General features: G+C 34.9%; 1 protein-coding gene across 1 annotated transcript in view; it reads left to right on the forward strand.

The window, feature by feature from the left end:
* si:dkey-215k6.1 (transmembrane protein 132B) overlaps positions 1-27,327 on the forward strand; it is a 198,742-nt gene that overhangs the window by 103,073 nt on the left and 68,342 nt on the right. The window contains exon 6 of the mRNA XM_055039615.1: positions 6,415-6,555. Coding sequence (XP_054895590.1) covers positions 6,415-6,555 — 141 coding nt within the window. The remainder of the gene's footprint in view (positions 1-6,414; positions 6,556-27,327) is intronic.

The raw sequence follows: 27,327 nt of genomic DNA on the forward strand, positions 1-27,327 counted from the left end.
ATTCTATTAAAAAGCAGCCATTGATCTTCTGAGAAGTAAAGCAGACATTACATAAGATGTTTCAATCTTTCTTTTTCATTTGGCATTTTAACAATTAGCATGTATCTCTGTCTTCCAGATGCTGCACAGCTGCTATAAATCAAATTAATTACCAGGTTTCTGTGAAAGCCAATAGGTGCTAACTATGTGAGAGCAAAAACATTCTGTTGTTTGAGATTAACAATGTAAAGGATGTCTTCATGGATTTATATTTATTATATTTAAAGATTGTGATTAATATGCAATAATTTGCCAAACTTCTCTTGTGTTCTATTCGTGTTTCCAAGGGTTAATGTTTTTTTTAAATTGCAACAAAAGGCATTTTCAACAAAAGATATGGTTGAAAAATTATTTATAGAACCCTAGTCAGTTGCATTGAGTCACTGAATTTGAGCTGCTGAACAGAAATGTGGCGACAGTAAAAATGAAACACAAAGCTTTGACAGACAGAGAGCTCCAGCAGAAACGGGGTCAGTGTGAGAAACCATGAGCTGTGACCAGCTGAAGGGTTGAGAGGACAAAAATCAGACACAAGAAAAACAGACACCGGGTCAAAAGTGCTCAAAGATACAAAGAGAACACAGTTTAAGCGGGAAAATCTATCTGAGAAATATTAACTTGTGTCATGTAATATTTTTAAACTTTTAATTATTTTAGAAGGTAGAAATTTGCTCTTATAGGGCTTTTTATGTGGAGGCTCAAATGAGAACCTCTCCTTAACTATGTTTTGTTTTCACTAAACTTCAAAACTTTTAACCTTCTCTTGTAACTAATCTTTAAAAAAAATAAAGAAATCATAGAATTAAAGTTGTTTTAGTAATTATGTGTGTTAAGTCTCTTCCAATTTTTTTTTTTTTCTACTTTGTCAACCTTTTAGATTTTTCAGGGAAATTATCGTCAACAACATATCTGCTTTTTAATACTTTTTTTTTCTTTTAATTTTTTTTCTTTACAAACTTCTCAAAAAAGATGCATGGTAACTAATGATTGCACATTTGTTATTCTTTTTCAAACCTGATCAAGAAGTTACCTGTAATGTTTCTACATTTAAAAATCTGTTTCTTTTTTTATCTGTATGCATAAATTAGGAGAAAATATTTTAAACCAAATAAAAGTTTTCACTGTTTTTAATAACAAACCCAATTTGATTTAACATATTTTATGTGACAGTATTCAGAAATGCTAAATTATGTTTCATTTACTAACATAATTTTTCAAATAATTTGCTAAACATGACATAACAAACACTTTTTCCAGCTTTTGCATTATCTTGACAGCTTGACGATTGAAAAAGCAACCCTGAGACTTTATACTGTCCTTATCACAACAACAGATTGTTTTCCTTCTGTCTTTCAAAAACCAGGAAAAGCTGAAGATGAGATTTAATGATTTGACAGTTGACTCATTTAAATGCCACTCGTGTTGAGAGAAGGTAGCTTCTGCTGGGTGTGCTGAGGACTGAGCAGCTGCTTTGTTGAATTTGATCAGTCTGCTTTTGTCTTGCCATTTCAGTTACTCTAACCCCAGCCGTCACTTTAAGTTAGGAATTGTCATCAATTGTGGGAATGTAATTGTTGGGCATTCTTGACATCTTTTTAATAAGTGAAATAATGAACATTTTTCATGCAGAATCATATTTGTTGTTTTCATTCAGTTATATTTAGATGTTGCCACCTCTGAGCTTTTATCACATTTCATCAGCTTAAATTATATACAGCGTTTTCTAAGCCTGCGGAAATTTCTGAAAATGTTTGTTCTGCAGTTTGTCACTGAAAAGAGAGACTTCAAGGTTGCTAAACTTTTAAGAGAAAGCTGTATGGACATATTACAATGCACTTATGTATTTTCAGAAAAAATGGTTGTGTTCAGTTAGTGAAAAATGAAGAGCATTATGCAAATATTGAAGCTATGTAGACAATATTGATGTTAAGCCTTCAGGTAAGAAATGGTAGAACATCTTTACTGGTTTCTGTCACCAGCTGTGACAGAAACAAGAAAAGAGAACAATGGCAAAATCAGTTACAAAACTTCATGATGAGAAAATCTTTTTCATTTTATGCTCTAAATGGTTATAAAATTATTTGCATGTTCATGTCATTGAATGGTTGTACAGATAAATCAAACTAGAATGAGGACTGAATTATGGTAAATCTCCGTTTTAAACCCTTTTAGCAGCAAAGGTTAATTTTCAAATAACTCAACATTAGAAACTTGTTGAAAAATGTTCTTTGTTCGCTCTTACTTGTTATGAATCCAAGGTCTTAGGTTTTTGTAGAAAAGGCCATATGAAAAAAAGAATAATTGATATTAATAAAGTGCTAGTCTGTGCTCAACTTGGAGTATGGACCAATTAATAATCACAATGTGTAAAGAGAAAGTTTTGAACCAAGGCAAATTAAAGAATAGAGAAAAGGAATATGAAAAAGAAAACAAACTGAAAATAGAAATGTTTTACTTTTAGAAAAGTAAGTTATCTAAATTATTCTGTTGTTGGCATTTTAAAGTATAGAGATAAACATGTATAATGTAGAATAATTAATTTTGCTGATAGATTTTACGTTATTGTGGATAGTGGATTAGTATGTTTGTATCATTTTAAATCTACATTAAAACTAAAATGTACAAATATCCCCACAAAATGAATTGTGTACATAATATAATAATATGATGACTTATTTTCTTTCAAATCTTATTTTTTCAAATGTAAAACAAACATTGAATCGTCCATAAAAAAATGTACAGCTCTGAAATAGACAATTGTTTTGTTGTCTGAGTTGCTACTCATTGACCAACACAGAAAAAAACGACTATCTGATCAGAGCAGAATGTGAACCTTCTTAATGTTCTCTGTTACAAAAAAAAAAAAAAAGTTTTCCTTCTTATGTTGATTTTGTGAGTGAGAATCAAACAACTGATGCTTGTAAATAAGAGCTGCTGGAGCTGTTAATTTGCCAGCCAGAGTGTGTTAGGAATCCATCATACAGTTCCCAGACAGAGGAGCGTTGCTGTCAGGAAAAGTGCAACAGAGGCTGGTAAATACAGAGGGGGGTGAACAAGGCACAGTGAGAGGGAGAGAAAGAGAAAACGGGGAGAAGTTAACTTGTCTTCCTGTATTACCAAAAAACTGATCGAGTAAAAAACACTCAGACACTTGTCAGGCTCTCTTGCTGTACACAGATCTGACAGAGGCAGCTTAGGGATTCAGTCCTGTCCATCATTTGGTCTGCTGAATGACACACACATACTCACTAAGGGATATACTGTACTGTTCAAACCGGACTCAAACACTGCAGGACAGTCGTGTTACTCTTTATGCTTTTCACTTTCTCACCTAAATTTAGAAATGCATCTGTGCTACATTCTAGTTTCACAAATTCTACTCATTTTAACAAGTGTTTAATCCATTTGTTAATTGTTAAAAAGGAATAACGCTGATTTATTATCTGCAAAAACTGACTCGATTTTCTCCTGTTGTACACCTAATACCTGAGATATTTCGTCATTAGAGTTCAGAGAGCCGAACATGAAAATGTAATTATTTGGATTATGCAAACAATGATTCTGTCCTGATGAGTGGAATCTGAATTAATTTTAAGACATTTTAGACATTTTGCAGTGTTTTCTGTCAGAATGCAGTTTGAACTGCCAGTCTTGTCTTTTTTTGTTCTGCTTAATGGATTTGGAGATGGAAGTTTGATAACAAGATGTGGTTTAATAGGTTGATCAAAATGGGACACATTATGAATGACTATATTCAGTTAGTTCCTGTTACATTTTAACTACTGCAGCACTTATTTTTGCTGTTTCAATGACTAGATTTTCTACTGTATTTATTTTTTGTTTTATATACATATAAATTATGTATATGATTTATATTGCTTTCAGTGCATCTTCCATTTACAGAAAATAGCTTTGCACACATTTTTATTCACATTGTACTGAAGCTATACTTTGAAGTAAATTTTTCTTAAACTCTATGTTGGATAGGGAGGACAGACACATGAACAAAAGACAGAGAACTGAAAAGAGAGAGGGATTAATATTAAAGGCATGAGACAGAGATGCACGTCTTGGAACAATCCCAAAGAGGTTTGTGGAAATTCTCTAACATTTAGCTGTTGAACTATAAAAAAGCGCTTGTAAACTTTAAGGACTCTTTTGCGGTTTTCAACTCTGCTGCTTCAAAAAAAAAAAAAAATTAAAAAATCAAATTTTACCAAAGCATAACTCTTAAAAAAAAAACAAATCTATTTTTGAACCATTTAATTTTTCATCTTATTTCAAATTAAATCCATAGAGCAGTTTATTCATTCACACATTGTTCATGTCAAAAAAACCTTTTGATTATAACCAACTTAGACACACTCAAAAGTACAAGCAAAGAAACCTTTTATGGCACATGTACATCCGTTCCTTTTAATGGATGGCAAAATGAATAACTTTATCTTCTTTAAGGGTTTTTACTCTATATCTTTCCAGACTTATTACTTTTATATAACAATTTGAGTTTTTATAACATTTTGAAGTGAAACTATTAATCTTAAAACCATCTTCATATACAAATAACTGGTGATATTACTTGTTTCATTCAGAATAACATTAAACAAGTAATATTTCAGAAGCAGAAGGTCTGGTAATGTGGTAAATTTAATAAAATGTTTTGTTCCTTGCCAAAGCTGCAGATATTATTGCCCAGAGCCAAGTTTTTAAGTTAAAATGGTAATAGACTTTTTCAGCAGGCTACTGATCATCTGTGATCAGTGTTTGCTCTAAACTCAAAGCACAAAGACATTAGCAATAACAATTGTTTTCCTGAAATCAAGCAAATATTGGTAGTAGTGTAATTTACTGCTTATTTTCAATTCAACCTGAATTGAAAATTGTCCTTAAATAAACATGCAACTGTTTTACAACCAAAATCCTGTCAAAGTGATTTGGCAATTTAAAATAGTATGATTACCATAAATCAGTGTGAACACTGCTGCATTTGCTTTGCATTTTTCAAACAAATCCAAACTTGGAAAATTGTAAAGGTAAATTCTGAACTTTTTCAGTTATCAAGTGTTTGTCTGTTTGAAAGAACCCCCTCTCCCCCCCAAAAAAGGAAAACTTTATTCTTATGTTAGCATTGATATTGTTTTGTATTTCTGCTAATGAGAAAAACAAGGAATGTGTGTCTCTGTGCATAGTTGGAAATTGTGTTACTAAACTGAGGGAGGGTTTTGTCAAGGTGATAAATAGAGCAAAACACACCAGGACAGATGAGAAAGAAGTAATGATTGAATGAAAGAGAGAAAGCAAGTTGAGATATGAACAACATGATACTCCAAGACTGAAGGGTCCAGGAGGGGCAAATGCAGGACTTAATGGGTAAGTCGGAGGAAAGGATGAAAGACTAAAGAGACACTTGAAGAGGAGGAGAAGAAGTTGTTAAAGAAAAGAATAGATGAAAGAGAAGACCTGGGAAAGAAAAGAAAGTGGTGAGATTAGCAAGGGAATCATGTGGAAGGAGGACAACTGGAACAGAAGGAGGGAAGGATACAGAAGAGAAAAGATTTGAGAAGAAAATTATGGAGATTAAAATAAATCTGCTTTACAAGGTTTCAAAAGAAAGTGGTAAATAAGGAGAATGAGTTTGGAAGAAAATGAGATTAAAAGAGGGAAATGATGTAATTGAGAAAAAGGATGGGAAATAAAGTAAGAAGAGGGGTAATAATTAAAGATACAAAAAGGGATGAATCAAACAAATGTAAATGTAGATTAACATGGGAACACTTTTAACATGTCCAGATAATATTTGATAATAGTAGCTGTACACCAAAAACAAACAAAAAAACATATTAACCCTAACAAGTAGAGATAAGCTAATCTCTAGTTCAGTGTTCATTCTGTTGAGGCATTATTCTGGTAAAATATATATATTTATTTTTATTATATATATATATATATATATATATATATATATATATATATATATATATATATATATATATATATATATATATATATATATATATATATTTACTTTCAGAAGAGCATCTCCTGTCACTCCATTGCCTTCTTCCTGTCACACCTTTTTCTTTTCCCACCAAAGAGCTCCGTGGGAGTCAGATTCATGTTGTGAGAATCAATTTTAAAAGACATTTTATACCAAGAAAGTCTGGCACATATTGGAGATCAAAGAAAATCAGAGCGAAAAGCAGGGCGAGGAAACTCCAAGCAAAGCAGATTGAATTTTTAACCAATCCCCGCTTTAAACTGTCACACTCATACCGCGGTTCCTTTGTTTATAATGTGCTTATGTGAACTTTGGATTAACCTTGCTTTCCATTTCTTCTCCTGTTCTGTTTCTTTTCCTTGTCTTTCTCTCTGTAGGGTGAGGTTCCAGCCAGGCATCAACTTCCTCGCTGTGAAACCCAGCAACCTCGTCGCGTGGGAGATCAAACAGGAAATGGCACCGGGAAGCAGTTCGTTGGCAGTGGATTGTCAAAGAAAGGCCTCCTCCACAGCTGAGAGGTAGAACTGAAGCTCGCATAACAATTTCCCAACAGCTTCTTGTCAAGCAGCCCCTCCTGTGTCTATTGCTTCGAAAAGCATTTGTGGTGCAGAGAATACATAAAAAGGGCATTTGAATATTTCACTTGGAGGCCATGAGAGTCAGACAGACCAGCACACAATAATACCATGTCTCAGTTGTATTATGGGGTCGGTTTATTTCAATAAACATTGCTTGAAAGAAGAAAAAGAGGGAATCAAACAGGACTTGAGAGTCGATGACAAAATGGAGCCTGGGTTTGAGTTTCAAAGGGGTTATGAGTGATCTTTATTTTCACCATTGCAACTGGCATTTACCAGTATTTATATAAATAAGCCATTGCACTCGGTTACTCTTTAACAATAAAAAAAAGATAGAAAAATTCTAAATACTGCAAACAATTGATGCTTCAAAGTTTGTCTCTGGTTGAGAAAAAAAGGGTTTTGTTGAAGCTTCAAATTGTTTTTTAAACTTCCAAATGCAAATTTTAAATAAATAATAAGCTGTGAAGAGACAGCAGGAGAGCATCTTGCTCTGAAATAACCAGGGTATAAATTATATGTGTTGATGGTGCTCAGTTGGTTTAGATGTGCCTGTTAAAGTTGCGTATCTGTTTTATGTTTTAACATAATGCTTTATATAAATCCCACTTTGTATACGTTTAAAATGATGCCGTTCGTCAATTCAGGCTATGCTAGGCAGTCACAGCTCTGTCTGTTGAATGCTTGACTTGATGTTGTTACCTCACATGCGTTTTTGGTAATTTGACTGATAATTAGTCAAATAATTAACTTGAAGCTGGAAGATTGAATTAGAATTCAATCTTCTCTGGTTGATCCCTTACCAAAGAATAGAAAAATAACTTTTATATACCAGCAATTGACTCCTTTTAATAGAGATGAACACTATGGGCTCAGTTCAAATTAGAAGTGCATCAAACGTGGCAGACATACTTCAAAAACATGACAATAGTTGAAACATGATTCATTTCCACACATTTGAACTTCCATAGCACATTTTTACTTATTACACAGGAAAATAAACATTCTCTCTCTTAAAGAGTAAACTTGTGGCATATTTTATGTTAGTAGTTTTTCATTTACGTCACCTGAATTTTTTGTTGTACTTTAAAAAAGTTATATTAAAATAAATGCATTTTCAAAAAATATTTTTAGTGCTTTTCCTACTAATATTGCATAATAGAAAAACAGTCTTCACAATATGCATATTTTTGTATCTGTAGATATGTGATGTTAAAAGAGTTTGTTTCTTTCTTCATCCCTGTCATGTTTCTTTTCATTCAGAGCATTTGTCCTATCAATGCAATGAAATAGTCATGTCCTTCATGTCTGTTTCATTGCCGTCTTTTCTGTTTCGTAAGTTCCTTTTGTTTGTTTAAACCAATGGGGATAATGACTTTCCTCTCCATGAAGCGGTCGTTGCTGGACTCCAGCTCAATTACCACTTCTTAGCTAGCCGTTAGCCATGTCTGTCCTTCAGTGATGGACAGCACCAGCAGCAACGGGTGATCTAAAAAAGGCAGAGGTGGAGAAAAAAATAACAGAGCAACTTTACACAGGCTTGTATATTAATCAGATAAAAACATTATGGCCACTGATAGGTGAGGTAACACTGATTATCTCCATATTGTATATAAGCAGCCAGTGAAGATTTTGAGTTCAAGTTAATGCGAGAGGCAAAAAAATGAGCAAGCATAAATAAATGAGTCATTTTGGAAAGCATGTAGGACTGTTTAACTTACTTTCACTATAAGTTGTATATGCATAACGAAGCATGTGACAAATAAATTACTTGTGTCATGAATTGAAGTCTTGGAGGTAAGGAGTGCAAGGTATGTCAACTGCTGTAGCTTAAATTGCTGAAAAAGTTATTGCTGGTTCTGGTTGAAAAGTCTGACTACACAGTGAATCTAAGTTTGTTGCGTGTGCAGCTAGTTAGCTCAGGCTGTCATGGTATCCTGACTCCTCTCCAAAGGAATGTGCTATAGGCAAGTGAGATTTGGAACTGCTTCACAGAACAACAGAAGGTGATCTGTTCTGATGAAAAAATGTTTTATTTCTGCACCATGCAGGGTGCATGTGCAATGATTTTCTGGGGAACTCATGACATAAGGATCCACCATACCCTGTCATTCATGTGAATATTGAGGTGAGATGTACCACCTACCCAAGCTCTGTTGCAGACGATGTACATCCATAAATAGAAGCAGTGATCCCTGGTGGCTGTGGCCTCTTTCAGAAGGACAATGCGCTCCCCCACAGGGCAAAAATAGGTCAAGAATGATTTGAGGAGTACAACAATGAGTTTGAATCCAAAGAGTTGCTCTGATCTCAATCTAATCACAATCTTTAGGATGTACTTGACAAACAACTCTAAGATATTGGTGCTAAGTACATTACGAACTCCAGAGGTGTTTTAGAGTCAGTATCTCAATAGGTGAGAGCTGTTTTTGCACAAATGTGGGGATCAACTTGATATACAAATAATGTTATGTCTGATCAGTATATTGTGCAATAGTGGTCTGTGTATATAAATGCAGTCAAGGTTATGACAGGGATGTATAAAAGAAATATTTGTATTTAGAACAAATGAAAAACCCTGCACATCGATGAATCCAGAATATAACACGGATGAAAGCAGAGCGAAACATTAACTTGACAAGATTAAAGAAAAACAAAAAACTATTCACACCAAAAAAATCTTGTATGAAAACATCTTTAAAAAATAGTCTGGAACTGTAATGTCTGCATTTAAAAAATCTATAAAACATGTCAAAACATAGTGTCACCTAGGAAGTCAGGTTTGAATTCAGCAAATCTAAATACATTCAGTATTTTTATGCTGCCCTGTGCCTGTAAGCATAGGTTTTGTATAAACATTCTCAGTGTAAATGCACGATGCGCCACCACTTTCAAAGAATTAACTGTCACACATCAAAAAAATAAAGTCAGCAGGAAGAAATGAAGCAAACATTTTCAACTCTAGACCATTTTTAGCCTCAGTAAAGGCTTGTACAGAATATGCAAGCAGCGTCTCATGCATGACAGGGAGAATCACAGCCTTTAGATCAGTGAATGTGTGGGAGTGTTTGTTGAGCTTATCTGGATTAATCTCTAATTAGATGTTTTTCATTGAGATAATATATTTTGAGTGAGCCTCATAATAAATGAAAAGGGTACTGTTGATTAGTATGCCTCACAATTAGTATTGTATTGTGAGCTAATTTGGTGTGTTTTGTTATACCCAGATTTAATGAGATTATGCAAATATTGTTTTGTTCTTTAAAGCACAAAAATTGTGATTAATGGTCCAACAATGAGAACAGGAGTTTAAGCTTACTGTGTATGAAATTGTTATGATTGAATGCATGTTGCCTTCAAATACTCCATTTGGACATTTATCTGCAATGGTATTTGAGAATAAAATATTTTATTTTTGTATTTATTATTTGTATATTATACAAGGCCCTGATGCGCTCTCACACTAATCTTTTGAAGTTCTCAAATAGAAATTGGCAAAATGCCAATGAAAAGATGCAAAAAGATGTTCAGTCAAGTAAGGATCTGATTGCTGTGATGCCTTCAATGACTTTCTTCAGTGATTTTTGGGAAAAGAATGATTTATCAACATGACTTGTTTTTTATTGTAAATAAAAACAGATTGATATATACATTTTTTCAAAACTGACAAATGTTTAAATGTATTTAAATATTTTGTCTGAGAGTGAATGCTAACCTTCCTAGCATGTTAGCAAGCAGGTTTTGTTTTTGTCTTACAAGCTGAGGCTGGCATATTGTTTGTAACTTCTGACGGAGCTGTTTTGCTTTTAGGTTTTCCTCCCGAAAGTGATATTAACAGCTTTAAATGAGTTTGCCCCGTGGATCAGTGGCATGAATAGACATCTTGAGAGGCAGGTGCTCAAGTAAGGAAAAAAGGGCACCTTGTGCAGCACATAAATCCACCAGCTGCTTTAATTAAGATTTAGTATGAGATTTATTAAAGGCACATCTTGAACATCATGCATAGACAGTATACAGATTTCAAATCAAAACCCATACTGTCTGATGCAGATGTGTAATAATGTTGCAACACTCTACAGCAGGCATGTCAAACTCATTTTTACACCCCTGCTGTAGACTTGGGTATCACTCTATAGCAGAATACTCCTGAGTATGTAAATATTTGAGTATTCGATCAACACAGAAATAAGTCTGAAATATTATGTGGGCACTGCTGGTGATTTTAAGAGATGAAGTTTTTCTTTTTGATGGATCCTCAGTGATAAAAGAATAGCTTTGAATGAAATAGTAAATAATATTTATTTTTTTTTCCAAAGTAAATATCCTGCAGAAAATAGTCAACAAATTATATTTTTGGATCATGGTTTTATTCTTGGTGGGGAACAGAGGTGCTGTGTTTAGGAACATCTCCGTCTTTGTCAGGTTATTTTTGCTTACTGGATATAGTTCATGTTGCAGCTCTGCTTTTGTTTTTATGAAGGGTGTGTCTTTCTTAGGCTATGTAAAAGTAGATGTGCCTCAAAACGCTGTTATGTCTGCATCACTCTATAGTTATGTTGTAACTTTATTTAATTTCTAAATCCATACTCTCAACTAAATAAATTGTTAAACTCATCATTTCTGTCCTGAGTGGGTGCAATGAGGAAATGTAGAACTACACATGAAGCCTCCAAAAGTCTATTTTCAGTAATAAAAAGGTTTAAACCTCAATAGAAACAGATATTAATGTGCACCACACAACTTCCAAATGTATTCTAATTTACTCTGCTACAGGTTTGTCTCTTGTTTTACTTTCTCAAGACTAAGTTAACCCATTTTGGAAAGCAAACAGCAGCTACAGTTAATAATTACAGCCATCTATTATTACTTTAAAAATGTAAGTAACACACCAGGATCTGTCATACACTCAATAGTATAGCAATTATACTATAAGTGCTATACTGTCAACACCCCACCTAATAAAGCCTCATTTCCCATTAGTATTTGCAAACAGATTTTCTGAACAAAAAAAAAATATCTCTAATCAATTTTACAATAACATAGCAAGAGTTTGCTGTCTTTTTGTCCCATCAATCTTTGTGTTTTCCAATCTCTTTTTTCTTCATTATTGCAGTTATCCTTGGGGACTTTTCTGAGTTATTGATGTCAATAGTCATTTTTCTTTGTCTCTTGAGTAATGTCTAATTTGTAAAATATGTCATGTTTTTTCCTGCTCTGTTTTGTTAATATTGGCAAAAAGTAGAGCATGCTTAGGGTGACCTTAATTTTGAATGGTGGGTTAAATAGGGAAAATATGCCATGGTTTATGATTATGCTCTTAGAATGGGAGCAAAACTCTATTTCATGATGATGATAAGATCTATGGATTAACAGTGTTAATGGTCTCAGCTCAATGTTAAAACTGGGGTAATGCACTGTCCACACTCCACACATAGATTGCTATTTATCTGCCCGTGTGTATGTGTGTGGGGGGGGGAGGGTGTGTGGGTGTGTGTATATGGGGGCTTGAAGTTTTTCATCATCAAGCGCTATTTGCTTCCAGAGGCAGCCTGAGGGAAAAAGTTCCATTTAATGATTATACAGTATTTCCTGCAGCAGCTGAATCATCTTTGAACATATTAGACGACTCACTCAGTTGAATTAAATAAACAAATTATTTCAGGAACCAATTCCCAGACTATCCTATGCAAGTTCTGACATTATATGAAAATTAAAATGGATTTGTTTTGTAGGCAAACTCATAAGATATGCAGTAATTTCTAGGGAATCTGTAGAAGCACTGTTGCATGTAAAATGAGCTGACTGTTGGTAGTTAATAGCTGAAGATTGTTGCATTTAACTTTCTTTACCAACAGTGTTTCAAGTTCCAAAGCCTAAATGAACACATTCCACTTTTGCTTACTGTGCAAAAAACACAATAGGGCCATTTTTTTTTTGTTTTGTTTTGTTTTCCCCTCATCTGGCCTGCATTGTGATGACTCTGTTTTTATTAAACTTGTCATGTACACTAAAAAAGGCATTGACTAATTGTAAAAACACCCAGATACAATCTTCCAGCAAACGTTGAAGTGTCTCATTTTGCTCATTAAGGTAATAAATGTAGAATTTCTGCTGCAAGCTGTTAAATGTTTAGAGGTCAAATTATAAGTCAATTAACATAATAATCAGACTTTCGCTGCCTGTTCTCTCACCCACCATTTTCCATTGTTCTTTTTTTGTGCTTTCTTGTTTTTGTGTTAATGCAGCCGAATTTCTGATGCAGGTGCTTTCATTCACGCTTTCAAATGTTTAAAATTTTTTTTTTTTTTAAATCCATTCATTTATTTTCTTCACGAGTGAAAACTTTAATCTGAATCTTAATGGACAGAACTCTAATTTATATCTGACAGAGATAAAAGCAGCCCTTTATGGCTACAGGAAGCTTAGTGTTTAACCTTAACGCTTAGCTTTATTTTCTACCCTAAATTAGTCTTTCAAAACCTTTGAAATAAACTTTTTATTTGTCCATAGCCTCTACTTTATTTCAAAACAAAACAGTCATTATTGCATGAATTGATACAATGATTATTTTCTCCACAAATTAATAATTTTCAGTTTTATTTATGAAATAAAAAAGTCACATGTGGCCCACATAAAGCATTAGCAAATACCTGGAGGGCTGCATGCTTTGACGTAACCAGTAGGCAGCAGTAACTTTCATGGTTTGTTTCATTTTGTAATTCAAATTTTACAACCATGTCTATTCAGTATGTTTTAATATTTTTCCTCACTTGATGTTTATCTTGTGGCATATTTTAATATGAGGTCTATTAAAATTATTTGTGTGGTGCTGATTACTTTTTTTGTTCCACCCTCTCGTCTCTGTGGCGCAACTTTTATTTCTCATCCTCAGATTCTCAGCAGTCTCTCCGTAAATAAGAGTGGACAAAATAGTGACTGTAACACTGTGGGCGGTATTTAGAGCCTGGTCATTTACAATCAAAATAAGTAAATGCACAGTTTTTCTGAGTAATGGAAATATTGAGTCAATCTATAAAAAGATAAACTCAGTTTGGTATGTACCAGATTTATTATGTAACTGAGCGGTTCTGCAAAAGTGTTTTTCTTTGTTTTTGCAAAAACATGAAAAGGATCACGGTCTAAAAATAAATCTGTGTAGATCCTCCCTCCCTAAGTAATAACTTCGGGAGGAAGGTTTTAAATTTGTTTTATTCAAAACTCGCTTTGTCTTTCACTCTCGTACTATTATTTTTCGCCAAGAACAAAGTTGCTCCATAAATAATCCACAAGTTTTCAGGGTTTTTAAAATGCACATTTATTTGGAGAAAGCCAAGGTGACTGAAGCTTCATTGTGCTTTTTGTGGCAGCCATCCTCTGAAAGACCCCCAAGATCTACAGCCACAATATCCTATTAGACAAATATCCTAGTGATATTAATATACATATATGTGTATTGACTAAAATGATAATTTTACTGTTCTTATTATGTTATGTGATACTTTAGTTTTGACACATATGTACATGCAGACCATTTCACAACAGCAATTGTATATCTAGAGCTTCATATGCAGTTAGACATGTGGATGGATGATTATGTTTTCTTAATTATCTGTTTAAGCACAGGTGAGGAACAGAAGCAGGGCACGAGGTTAGCTGTGATGCTTTCTCTCATTTGTAAAGACAAAATAACTCAACAGTGAGCTTTTGTTTGAATGCCAGCAGTCTGTACTGAACCTGCAGCCACACTTAGACAATAAAGACAGGGCCAAGAAGTCTGCAGTCCTGCTTGGCACACATTGGAATTAAAACCACAAAAAAGGCTGTTGAAGTGGGATCAAGAGGAGGATGCTGCCAACAATTGAATGAGAAGAATATAAGACATAAAGTGAGAGAGGTTGTCAGGAATAAAATAAACATTCCTGGAAACATACTCTGCAAATTACAGTGTGTCTCTGGAGGGGGAAATGAAAAATTTACATCAGTGGTTGTAAGCATTTTTATTTCTCTTCTCCTAAGTGTAGCATGTGTTCATGTCACTTTTTACCTCCAATTTATATAAACAGCTTTCTGCAGCAATGTTTGACTCTTATCAGGTAAATTTTGCCTTTGACCTGAAACGTTTGGTTACTATCATGAGTTAACTGAATTAAGCAAATTACCGGATTGCCTTTGTGTCTGCATAGCAATCAGCATTAATACAAGGAATCCAGCTCAATGCAAATACTGGGCTCATGACTTCTAATTGAACATAACTATTTTGACTTATATCAAGTCATATTTACGTTCACATTTTCATATTTAATTTTAGACATATCAAAGAAGTTATTCAAGTTGCTCTTCCAAGTTCATCTTAATAAGAATGTGCAAAGTATATGTGCATTGACACTTTTTAAGATTTAGGGAGTTTAGCATGTTTCATTTGCACATATTTATAGGGCAACACTTCTTCATAATGCATACAACTGGACTTATAGTTATAGTTTCTATCCCAAATTGTGACTGGATTGGATCATATTGGAAAGCAAACTTCTTAACTGTATTTTTTTCCCTTTTTAATCTCATATCTTGAGAGAAACTTAAATTTCTCAGTCTGTATGACACCGTGTCTTAATATTGTCATTGATGAGCTGTAGGGCGAGTCTGGTGTTGGTCAGCTCCACGGTTTCCAACAGGGCCCGATAAGGGGACTCAGCAGGCTTCATCGCTCGCTGGCGCTTGCAGAAAGCACTTTGGTTGCAGGTCTTGGAGTTGCCCTTGTCCACAGGCCAGTACTGGGTCTTTCCATTTGTCTTCTGGAAATAAAAACCAAAGAGAAAAATCCACAATAGCAACTATTTAGCCATTACATTTTGCTACAATTTTGCCCTTCAGAACTGTTGACTTCCAGTATTTTACAGCAGAATCATGTGTTCTATTCCTGAACAATCCCACCACTGAGTTTGAATTTGTTCCTGAAAGCCATGAACACACACAAGCATGTACACACACAGTCTGTGGGGCTTCCTTTAACACGGGAGCAGAGAAAATGACCACCCCAGAGGTAATAGTCTGTCTTTATCACCCTCTCTTTCTTCCTTTTTCCTCTCTTCTCTTGATTGCAGAATACAAAATAGAGGGCAAAGTGTGCGCACACACACATATATGCTCAAACAACATGTGTTTTTGCTTGCTTTGTGGTGCATCGAAGCTTTACTGATGGCTTTTTCCCCTTTGTTTTCTGTATTTGCAATTTTTTTTACCCCCGATGTGCAATTTTTCTTTTCCCTCTGGCCTCTGTGTCCTTATAGATTGCTCTAAGATTGACTTCTGTGGATTTTTTAGAACTTAATTTCTATTTCAGGTTTTTTATTTGTGGTTAGACCATGCTGTCTAAAGTTTGACAGTAAGGTACCATGTTTGACGGGTTATTGCAGATTGTTGCGAAATGAGAGGTTTTAAAGGACAGATTTATGTGTTTTTTTACAGTTTTTAGTTGAGATTATGTTTAATCCTTTATCAATTAGCAAAGCTTCTAATTGATAAAGGATTAATCAATTAGCAAAGCTAATTGATAAAGGATTTGAAAGAATGCAATTGAGACAATATATTTGTAAAACTGGATGTGGGCAAGGAAAATTGAGGCAAACATGGCAGAATAAATTATTATGATTTAAGGTTGTCAAAGAAGAAAACCAGTTTTATAAAATCTGGACTGCTAGTTTAAACTTGAAATTTGAAGAAATTAATACCAAATTATATTTTGGCTGATTTTACTAAATATTGCATGTGTTAATTATAAAATGTATACAGTAAAACATTTACTGTAATGAAAGCAATAATCATAATATTTAAAAAAAATTAAGCACATCAAAGGCTGTTTTTTTAAGACTGTCACAGCATTTTGCTGCACAACATCATTCTGTTGCGTTAAAATACAAGATGTGTGTTTTTGTATTGTTCCAGTAACAATAAGAAAACTGAAACTTTTCAGGAGTGCGATGAGGAACAAGCAGGCAAGGGGAAGTACAGTGGAACACAAAACGTTCAGCTTTTTATTCTTGAGTTTTTAAACTATACCTCCCATGAGGATTTAAAAATGTCAACGGCATGTTGGAAGCCATTAACACAAGAAATGTTTACAGTCTAAAAAAGCATTTTCGATTTAACAAGGCAGCTCTCGCTACAACCATTAAGTGTTAATAGTTAAAAGTACTGGAACTTGAATTTAAGCTTAATATCACTTATGTGTTATCAATCTTGATGACACAAGTGCAATTGAAGATACTTTAACAAAATAAAATTTAGGTTAAAGAGCTGAATCTGAATGTTCAGGTTTAAGTCTGTACATCTCAAGTGGCTCAAATCTCCAAAAGTCCCAGACATGGAGGCTCATATCTGAAGATATTCTTCTGCAACACTCCAACATGTTAATATACATACGATGGTATAAACTAGAACTCAAATCAGGTTAGAAAAGCTCATTTTCACACCTGAGATGCAGTTGTTTCAATGGCCACTAGATGATGCATATTATTCAAACAAAATATTTATACACTAACAACTGAGGACTGAGTTTAACTAATGTATGTCTATTAGCATTTTTTGCACATTTGTAAAATTAATCATGGCAAACTACACCTGAGCTTTTTAGATGTAAGTTTCTCTTATTTATCGTGGCGTGAAATTTAATTCATGTGGCATGCATTTTCTTGTTCAGCTCAAACACTTGATATGTACCTTTGTTATTTTCAGTTAGCATTTTGCTATTTCTTGAGTATCATTGTATAATGACCTGGGCTGGCTAATTAGACTGTGCAGATATGGATGGGGCTTACAGCATTTCCTAGCATCATTCTGTCACTCAGTAAAATGACCCTGACCACCTAAATGCATTCAGTCATCAGGCCAGACTAATCTGCATACACACATGCATTCTGACATAGATTCTCTGAGTATATGGAAAACCGGGATCAGCTTGCCTTTTATGCAAATCAGCATTAATGACATGTCATTCTTTTTGGATAAACTAATCTGGCCATACAAACGCACACATATTCTATTTTTCTGAATGTTTTTGTAGGCCAAGCTTTAAATAACCTTCAATCCTATTGGCTTATTCCCCTTGCTCTACTACTCAGTCCCACTCCCTCTCCCCCTCCTTTCTGTCTCCCCCTTTTTTTTGGCTCCTCACCCTCAATGCCCCTGATAAACCCCCTCGGGAGCCTGCGTAGCAGGATGTGTGGCTAATTAAGGCGACCTACGTGGACCCAGCATGTTCAAATTCCTCTCCTAAGAGATGTTCAGTGTCATAGAGCGAACGGCAGTGCCGACGCTAACACTAACTCCCGGTCCCTGGTGTAGCGGGACCGTGTTTGTGTGTTGAAGATGAAGTGTCAAACGTTGGAGGTGTCCCAGTCCCTTTCTTTCTTTTCAGTTCTTCAGTTTTTTTTCTTTGTTTGCGTTCCTATTCCCATTCCTTCCAGTAGTTAGCCCCTCAAGTCTTTTCTTTCCCCTGATTGCGTCTCATAAAATTCCACCCGTTATTTTTCACTCTCCATCAGCTCTCTCAACTTTTCTCTTCTTTTTTCAGTCCTGTTCAGTCTTCTTGCCCTACTGCTTTCACCTATCCCTCTCCTTAGGTGACAGTGACTCCAGGGTCCCGCTGCTGCTGTTCTTTTCATCATCTAAATAAAAAAATTTTAAAAAAACTCAGCTTGTGCCCTTGACTTGAGAGCTCTTGAGCATGCACAACTGAATGAATGACACAAACAGACTAAGGGGACCAAGAGCCTCAGTCTCCCAGGAGGAGACTAAAAGGATCTGCTGAAAGAGGAAGAGGAAAGACAGAAGATGAAAAGTTGTTCTACGTTGCTTGAATGTAGGACAGAAGATCGCTGCGATGGGCGGGGATGAGAGAGTGGCGTTCGGAAAGGGTGTAAAAAAGATGTAGAAGGAGAGTTTTGTGTTCTTGTTCTTGGCCTGGTCAAATAGTTAGAGAAAAAAAAAGAAGCAGGAATCTCAAACTTTATTTTAAAGGCAAAATCAGATTTTTAGATTAGGTGAGTGATCTGAAAAACCACTAAAAAGCAAATTCCTTTTCTAAAATTGCTTACAACTGTCTAGCAAAGGAAACGGAAAAAGCTGCATGTTTGTGACCTTGAGCCACTTGGATTTTTGACATGTTAACATTCACTTGAACAACTTATTTACTTTTCATGGCGCAACAAATAAAGATGCATGATTTTAACACTGTTATTAAAAATGACAAACCTTGGGCGTGCTGCAGTGGCGTTAACACAATCCACGTACGGAGGCCTTAGTCCTCGACGCGGCCGTCGTGGGTTTGACTCCCAGCCACATGTCTTCCCCTCTCTCTCCTCTTTCCTGTCAGCCTATTTTCAAAAAAATACAGGCCACTAGAGCCAACAAAATCCTTGGAGAAAAAAAAAAGACAAACCTTAAATCAGTACTCTTTAATGTGTGTAGGACTTTCCTTCAAGGCTGACAGTTTAGCTTTAGTTGAATGAGCTCTAAAAATAAGAGCTGAACTGAGTGAACGCATCAGAGTTCAAATCCTCGTCCAGATCTCTTTCTTTGGGTTTTAACTTTTGTTTTTCTGGAGCTAGATAGTAAATATTGCATTGGTAATGCCAAATCAGTTGTTACGTGAAACACGTCTTTGCAATAATGATTAAATATTTCACTAATTTTAAGGTCAAAATTTATTGAGCTTTGAATTATTCTGCATCTCAGAACTAAACAATACCCTTTGCTGGAATGTTTGGGTTGTAGTACAAAGTAATACAAGTAAAAAAAGAAAAAAGCTCAACAAAGAGCTGAAACAAAAGTGACAAAATCAATTTTCCATCAATTTTTTGTCTGTGCTCTGGAGAAAACCTTCTTTATCAGCTATGGAAAAGGAGGGCTGAGCGTAACAGAAGAGTGTAAAAGGAGTGAAAGGAAAGATGATCAGCTGTATGTGTTCCTGGCTTGTCTTTTGCTGGCTAAGAAGGACAGAAAGGGTAAGAAAGACAGAGGAAGGAGAAAATGAGGATTGGCAAAGAAATGAGCTGGTTGATGAGAAAATACTCTTTGCTTTGAGCCTCCTGTGAACATTTGTCGTCTTAACATTCAGACTGAGAGAAAAGGAGGCACAGAGAATGAACCACAAAGGTTAAGAGATGGTGGATCCTGGCTTTCCTGTAGAGCTACTAGGAGTGGAAATGAGATAGAACCAGCTTCAAGGTTGCATCTTAAATCCCATTTATTTTATACTCCCAGGAGAAGACATGTCAGTCAAACTGTCATCACTGGTTTATGGCATCTGTCCCATGGGTTTTATGTTGATAACATCTCATGTTTCTGGTTACTTGCTTGTTCTTCCAAGGCTTTGATGACCCAGTTTTTTTGTTTGTTTTGATTTTGTGAAGCCTTTTTCAAGTGCTGCCCAATAACACATCAACAACATTTGTTTGTGTATTTTCCAAAGAGCCTTTTCTACTTTGGACAATTAGATTCAAAGTGACAGTTTTCTGTAACTTTTGTTTTGTCCAATGAACTCTGGCTGCATGCTAAGTTTTTCTTGTGAGACACTGACATCCATCATTCATATGTATTAAGCATTATATTTTTTTTATTAAGAAATACACACCAGATTTAAAATCTCAGTAGTGAGTGTACTGGCCAAGATTGTAAGTGTAGTCTTTGCCATTAAAAGCTTCATAGTCCGAAACAATGAACCATGTCATGCAAAATATTTACTTTTTGTGTGAATACAAATTGAGAGATGCTTTTTATATCTTTTTTTGTTGTTGTTTATTATAAAAATAATGTTCCCAAAATTGGTTGGGTAACATCTTAAAGTGCTGAAAAACAGAGTGAATTCCTGAAATAACCTCTGAACATCAGCTGTTTAAACAGAGAGCAAAATAATTGATAATGAAAAGACATAATATGCTTGTCAAAAAAGATTAAAATATGTTTTCTGTATAGCTTCAAGAAAACCTTGTCAGTTTGGAGATCATATTAAATCATCTGGTCCAAATCAGAGGGGAAAAAATGAAGTTTTATGTTTAAGTTAGCTTTGCTTCTTGATGTGATCACGAAAAACTTCCTGTCAACCCTAACATTGGTTCCTTTTGTCAAAGAAGACATTTCATTGCTGAAAACAGCAGCCATTCTCCATCTGATGGTGTGTACTGAGTGACTCCCGTCTCCTATCATTCTCTCGGGTTTGAACGTTTTCTCATTTTCCTGCTCTGATCCTTTCTATCCACAGTTTCTGCTTCACCTTTCTGTTTATACACAGCCCACCCTGCCTCCCCTTTTCTCTCATTATCTGTTTCCATCTCCATTTCGGTTTCTTAACAAGCTGCTTCCTGTCTGTCTGGCACAGCTGTTGATTACCTAATTACTTTGCTTCTCACACACAAAAACACATACAACACACACACATTTATTTATTTTTTTCCCCACATTCATATACGTACAAAGGGAAATGCTTCTGAGGATTAACCTATTGATTCAAGTCAATATTAAAGATTTTACAAAAACTTTTTTGTGTCATGGAAAAAAAAACAAATTGATTGTTGTGCATGTGAATCATCAGTTGTATTTATCTGTGTGAGTATGTGTGCAAATGTCCTAGTTTTTGTTCAGCACAGCTTTTCAGAACAAGAAGCTGCATATGGTAAGAGGACATCATTATCGTCTTTGGCAAGTAGTTGAGTTAGGTGTCTAAGCTCTATTTTATTAAATAAACAAACATTCAAACCTACATATAATTGAAAATATCTTTTCAATTATTTTAAAAACTAATAAATATTAAGGCAGATCTAAAAAAATTGGCAGTGATTAGTATAGAGTTGCAAAAATTATAGAAAATGGATTTTAATTGAGCATAACTCTAAAAATGGCTGTTCCCAAGATGCATTTGTTAATTATTTAAGTACCACAGACTCACAAATTATATATGTAGTAAAAATGGTTGTTTAATTGAGCATAAAAAGGTTTTAGAAGGTAAAAAAGTTCATTGATGAAATTAAAATATATATTTTTTATTTTCCACTAGCAGCTGGGACACCTGCTTATGTCTGGGTTCTGTTAACCAGAAGCACTCAGGCAGTAACCCTTTATATATCGTTATATCATCACTCCACATCTTTGTCACATGTTGCATATTTTTCTAATATTACTGTAGTTCAACATATTGTAAGTAACCGCCTGACGAAGGATATTTCTTTTAATTGTTTTGGTATCTGAAAAATGTAACTATGTATGTGGTGAAAAAAATAAATTAAAATAAGTATATCTTTGAAACAACACAAAGATTGGCTGGAGATATGTCCCTGATGTATCCTAACTCTAACCCGAGACCATTAAGCCTTGACTAGGATGGATGGTTAGATGTTCTGGCCTGTCAAAATTCACCAAATGGGCCTAATACTTATTATTTTTTATTTTTTTAATTGAGGAAAAAGTTGGACTTAGATTTTCTGTAAAACAGGAAACGTCTAGAACTGTCATTGTCTAATTATATGCTGCAAGTTAGTTAAAATCAAATCCATTTCCATCCCTTTGTGTTACCATTTTCCACTCTCATTTTCTCACGACCTTTTCAATCTCTTGTGCCTATCCTCTGCATAATTAAATTTAAATTGTATTAGGGGGTACAGAAGTGCTTACTGCCAGAGAAAAAAAACAACACATTATACATACAATGTTCACCTTCTAAATGAAATGACAGCCCTGTCTCATTTCACCCTTTTACACCTTCCCTCTCTAACACTATTGACTTCTGAACCTCTTTTGCTCATTTATTGCCACTTCATTTTAGCATCAGTGGAAACCTCTCTTCTTTCCTCCCGGTCTATATTGCTTTGCTCTCTCTGTAATTAACGATTCTGATTATGTGTGCCAGGATAGCCATTAGCTTGCTTATGCAAAGGCTCATGCCCCCCTTTCTATTACAAACACACACATTCACTTTAATGCAAAAACATGCCGGCAGACCCACTCACTTTATCCCACTCCCTCTTACACACTTACGCACTAATGCTCTTGGGACAAATTACCAATCAGGTGTGTCATCTTATTTTTATTTTGGCCAACGAGGTGTTAAGAAGCATATGTTTTTCTTTTTTTTTTTTTTTTTTTTTTTTTTTTTTGGTAATTCACTGTAGCAGTTTTTTTGTCTTCCCTCTGCTATGTCCTGCTATCCTCCTTCCTCTCTACTCCTGCTGAGAAAGGGGTTTTACTGGTTATGCTCAGTGTCAGAACCAATGAAAAACTGTCAAACACTGAGGTGAAAAGAAGCACCGGGCTGCATTAAAATCAGACAGAAACAAAGGTGCACCTTGGTGTCATCCAACTGCTGCAATTTTAGATTAACTGAAAATGGTTTCTGCAGCCAGGCCACAGTTTTTCTGATGTTTGGGTAAATAAAGCAGCTTGTGTGAAGCCAGCATGTGGTGGTTCCCACAAGACAAACAAACATAAAGCAATTACCAAAAAACAGCTAAGCATATAGCTGAATCAAAGAAAAAAATATTGGATGCTGATTTTTCACAAAGTTGGTTCACTTCTAAAGGCTTCTCAATGTGAAGCTCTGGTTTTGGTTACAGTGTTGACGTTCTTTGAATTAACTAAGCACATACGGCTTTTGTTCTGCAAACTACTGAACCATTCTTCAATCTCTCTTCTTCCAGTATTACTGAAAAGTGACTGTGATAATGATCAGCAACAGCTACTTACTTATCTTAACTGGGTTCAATCTTGCAAGGATCTTTCTTGGCTCTGCACTCATGAATTTAAGGCCTGGCTCGACATCTGTAGCTGTCAGTCAAAGTTTAGTGGTTGCACTATCTGAGAAATCAAAGAGGAAGCACTCATATGTGTAATGTGTATAGAATCACTTTTCTAAATGTCATTCATGTGACTTATGTGCAACTTTTCCTTTAGATTTGTACCATGGAAAATTTGACAAAATTAATAGTTTTACCAACTAATTTGTAGACATGTTTCAAATAACAGGTTGTTTAGCAAAACTAAAACCATATTGTGTAGAGCATTGGACTTCAGAGAACACTGACAAATACAAAAAATATAAATAATTTGAAGATTACTGATTTTTTTTTTCTATCCTCATGGCTGTAACCATCAAAAAAAGCTGAAACAATGGTCATAAGAAATGGACATGGTCCTAACAACACTTAATCAGATTGTTGTACTTTGTTGGTGCTATTGGTCCCGAGGTAAGCCAATAAAATCTCCACTTCACCATTTCACTGCTACCAACTGTTACTTAAAATATTACATCCAGCAATGTCAACCAAAGTGATTTAAATCCCTTTTCTCCCTTTCAGATCCTCAACTTCAACCTCAAAGTTATTTTCATCATAAATAATTTCTGCAGTTTGATTGGCTGATTTACTATTTATGTTAGCAGGCAATTGAACAGGTCTGGTGCTACGGAAGTCACCATAGCGTGTATTAAATGGAGACACATCATAGGCTATACACAAACTTGATCTATCGACCCGTATACTATGTGGCATGTTTTGGGTACCCAAATATACATGGTAGAGTAGGAATCAATGTGTCCACAGCCTAAAAATTAAAAATTCCAATGATTACTTATTTAGACACATTTGGATTAGATTTAGATCAAGTTAATTACCCATGCATCTGTGTTCATATGCAAAGAAATAAGAAGACATAATGTATTCAATAGTAGATTAAACTTATTTTGAGTAGACTTGGGAACCTTGATTATCTTTATTATAAAACGACTAAAGCGTCTGCCCATCATTTTTAAAGAAATCATCTGGTCAAAATGATTCAAGCTTTACAATAGGTGCTAATCAGCTAAAGACCCATCGTTCTTGATTCTGGCTCAGGAAATTTTCCAGTATCATGATGCAAATTAATTTATGGTTTTTGTGTAAATCAAATGTTCTGCATTTTCTCAATTCTGCAATTTTGTGAAGCTTTTGTGACCAAGCAAGCTACCTTACTGGTTAAAAGCTCTTCATGCTGCTTTTCATGCTGCTAATCAAATTCTGGGAAGGCAAGTTGAGCTATGAAAAATCAATGAAACATGAAAATGCTTGCCCTTAAAGCTGTCAATTTATCATGCTGACAGAACAGGGTTAGAATATGGTTATCTGATGTAAAAACAACAATGGAAAGAGCAAGTGGAAAGCTGAAACAACAGACAGTCTGCTAATAGTTTGTGAACTGTGCATGTTTTTGCAAATAACATGTTCTACATCCACATCTCAGAATTTTCTTGAGCATGTAAATAAAACATCACTGGCTCCTATTATTCAGATTAGTCATGTGTCTGAATGGATGCAGAATTAGAACCGCCGTGGTTCATGTGATATCCTGTTGTACAACTCTCCAGTTGCGTCATCCTGTGTTATAATTAGTAAGCAAGAAGCTTTTTACATTAGGACTAGGATTTATCAGTGTTACTACGGTAATATTTATTTGATGGGTTGTGAATAAGACTGTCATGACACCGTCATAAACATAACACCTTAAACATAACATCTTAATCACAACCCGTCAAATAGTGTTACCGCTAACACTACTATCTGAAATATTTGACAATACTATTTCAGTTTTTAGCATAGAAAATTCAGCTGAGTTATATGAAATCTCAAAATGAGTTTGTGACTTCACAGCTCTGAGGTGTCACATTAATATATTTCTTCTAGAGACTTGATTGTGATTTGAACAAGCTGACAGAGGGCAAAAGTAGAGCCAAACTTCACTCCCTAAAGCTAAGCAATTCTTCTGCTCTAATTAGCACATTGAAAACTCTCAGCAAATGGCCAGAGACATTAGCATGGAGGCTACAGTAACAGAAAGGGCACAACTAGGGCATTTGGTTCCATTCTATCTGACCTTATTGATAACCAATGCAGTGCTAAAAGGAGGAAAGTGGTTGATAATGTGCTTTTTGGGAACACAGATAATCATGTGAAATAAAGTCAAGATTGCAAGAATACTTTGAATCCATCACACATATGATTAAAATGTCTCACAACTGATGGTATCAGTCTTGATAGATGATCAAATCAATCCTGTGGACTAGTCTGCATGTCTTGCACATAAACAGACACATCTTCTGTGATAGACTGCGACATCCTAAGTACAAAAAGGAGCATTATTGGTGATCCTTCCTCCCAGCAGCCTTTAGACTCTATAACTATCATTGATCCCAACAAACGTACGTGTTTACGTCTCGCTGGTATTTGTTTGCATACTTTTACTTATTTTGAATAGCATTTCTGCACATCTATTTACACATGCCTCTTGTTTGCAAAATTGTTTTTAACAATGTTAATAGTTTGTTTTTAATGCTCATTTTGTGCATTTTTTCCTAAATATTCTGCCAAGTTTCACATTTCTTGGATCGGATGGTAGTTTTAATAACTGCTCAACCAAATTGCTGAGTCATTTGATATTTTATAATTTTCTTAAAATCTCGTGCGGATTTGGATACAACTGCAGTGCTCACTTACTGGTGACAAGGTTCGACGTGTGTAAGAAGGAGTTTGGGATTTTTTACAGAAAGGAATACTCTGAGAATTCAAAGGAAAACTAAAAATAGAATCAAAATTAATTTACTGTTGAGGATACACATATAGAGGTACCTGCTGTGCATCAGAGATTGTTTTTCTCACCAATTAAAGCATGACTGTACCTTACAACTTACATCTGTTCTTGGATAAATGTTTTGTGCTTATGTTCTCTTTTTGTAATTAATTTACATCCTATAATTTCTCAGTCTCTCTTATGCTGCCTGTTTGATTATCTTTCTTTATCACTGCACCGTTTCTGTCAGGCTCCAAAAGCCACTACTTTTCTCCTACTCTCACTCATCTTGACTTGCTCACATCTTCCTGTAGTCTTCTTTCTTACATATATTTGTAAAGAGCTCTCTGTTCCTGGTAGTAATTTTCTTCTCTTTTTACCCTTTAGATCTTGTCATTTGCTCTGTGCTCCCCTCTTTCACTCATCCCTCGCTGCCTTCTTGCCTGCTGTAATTTTTCATCAGTTGTCTAATAGAGCTAGACTCACCCATTAGGCTAAGCAGAAGCTTGAGTATGTGCATGTATGTGGCAGATGTGTTTCTTCATTCCTTTCTAACTGAATAATGCTTTTAAGGCTTTTCTCAACTGTTCAGTTGTAATGCAATCACACTTTCTACTGTTACAAATAGAAGAGAGTTGAAGAATATTGCAAATTGTCGAAAGTGGAGATGAGCCACAGATTTAATTTGAAACACATGGGCATTTTTATGCTTACTATTAACATATTGCCATAATTGAAAAAGTGGTCATTCTTATTATTTCGCAATTATTAAATATAGTTAATGCCAAATTATTCAGAATAATGAAATATTTAGATTTAAAATATTTATATTGAACGAATAATTTTGACAGGTTATGAGACGCTCATCTGTAAAATAAGGATAATTGTTAAAAATGTCTACATTAAAAATAAGTATTGCATGTCAGAAAAGTATTTATCCATTTCCATTTTTTATTACAAAAATTAAACACTTTCTTAAATTCTGTACAGCTTTCTGCATGTTTCTGCTGTTATTGTGGTGGTTTTTCCAGTGTTTTCACATCCTCTCTCATCTCCCTAATATTGTACTCCATCCACAGGTTTTCTACCAGATTTAAATTGGGCCACATGAAGCAATAATCTCACTTC

The sequence above is a fragment of the Poeciliopsis prolifica genome, unplaced genomic scaffold (genome assembly GCF_027474105.1).
Source record: "Poeciliopsis prolifica strain line A6 unplaced genomic scaffold, Auburn_PproV2 SCAFFOLD014, whole genome shotgun sequence".
In the NCBI taxonomy this organism is placed as follows: domain Eukaryota; kingdom Metazoa; phylum Chordata; class Actinopteri; order Cyprinodontiformes; family Poeciliidae; genus Poeciliopsis; species Poeciliopsis prolifica.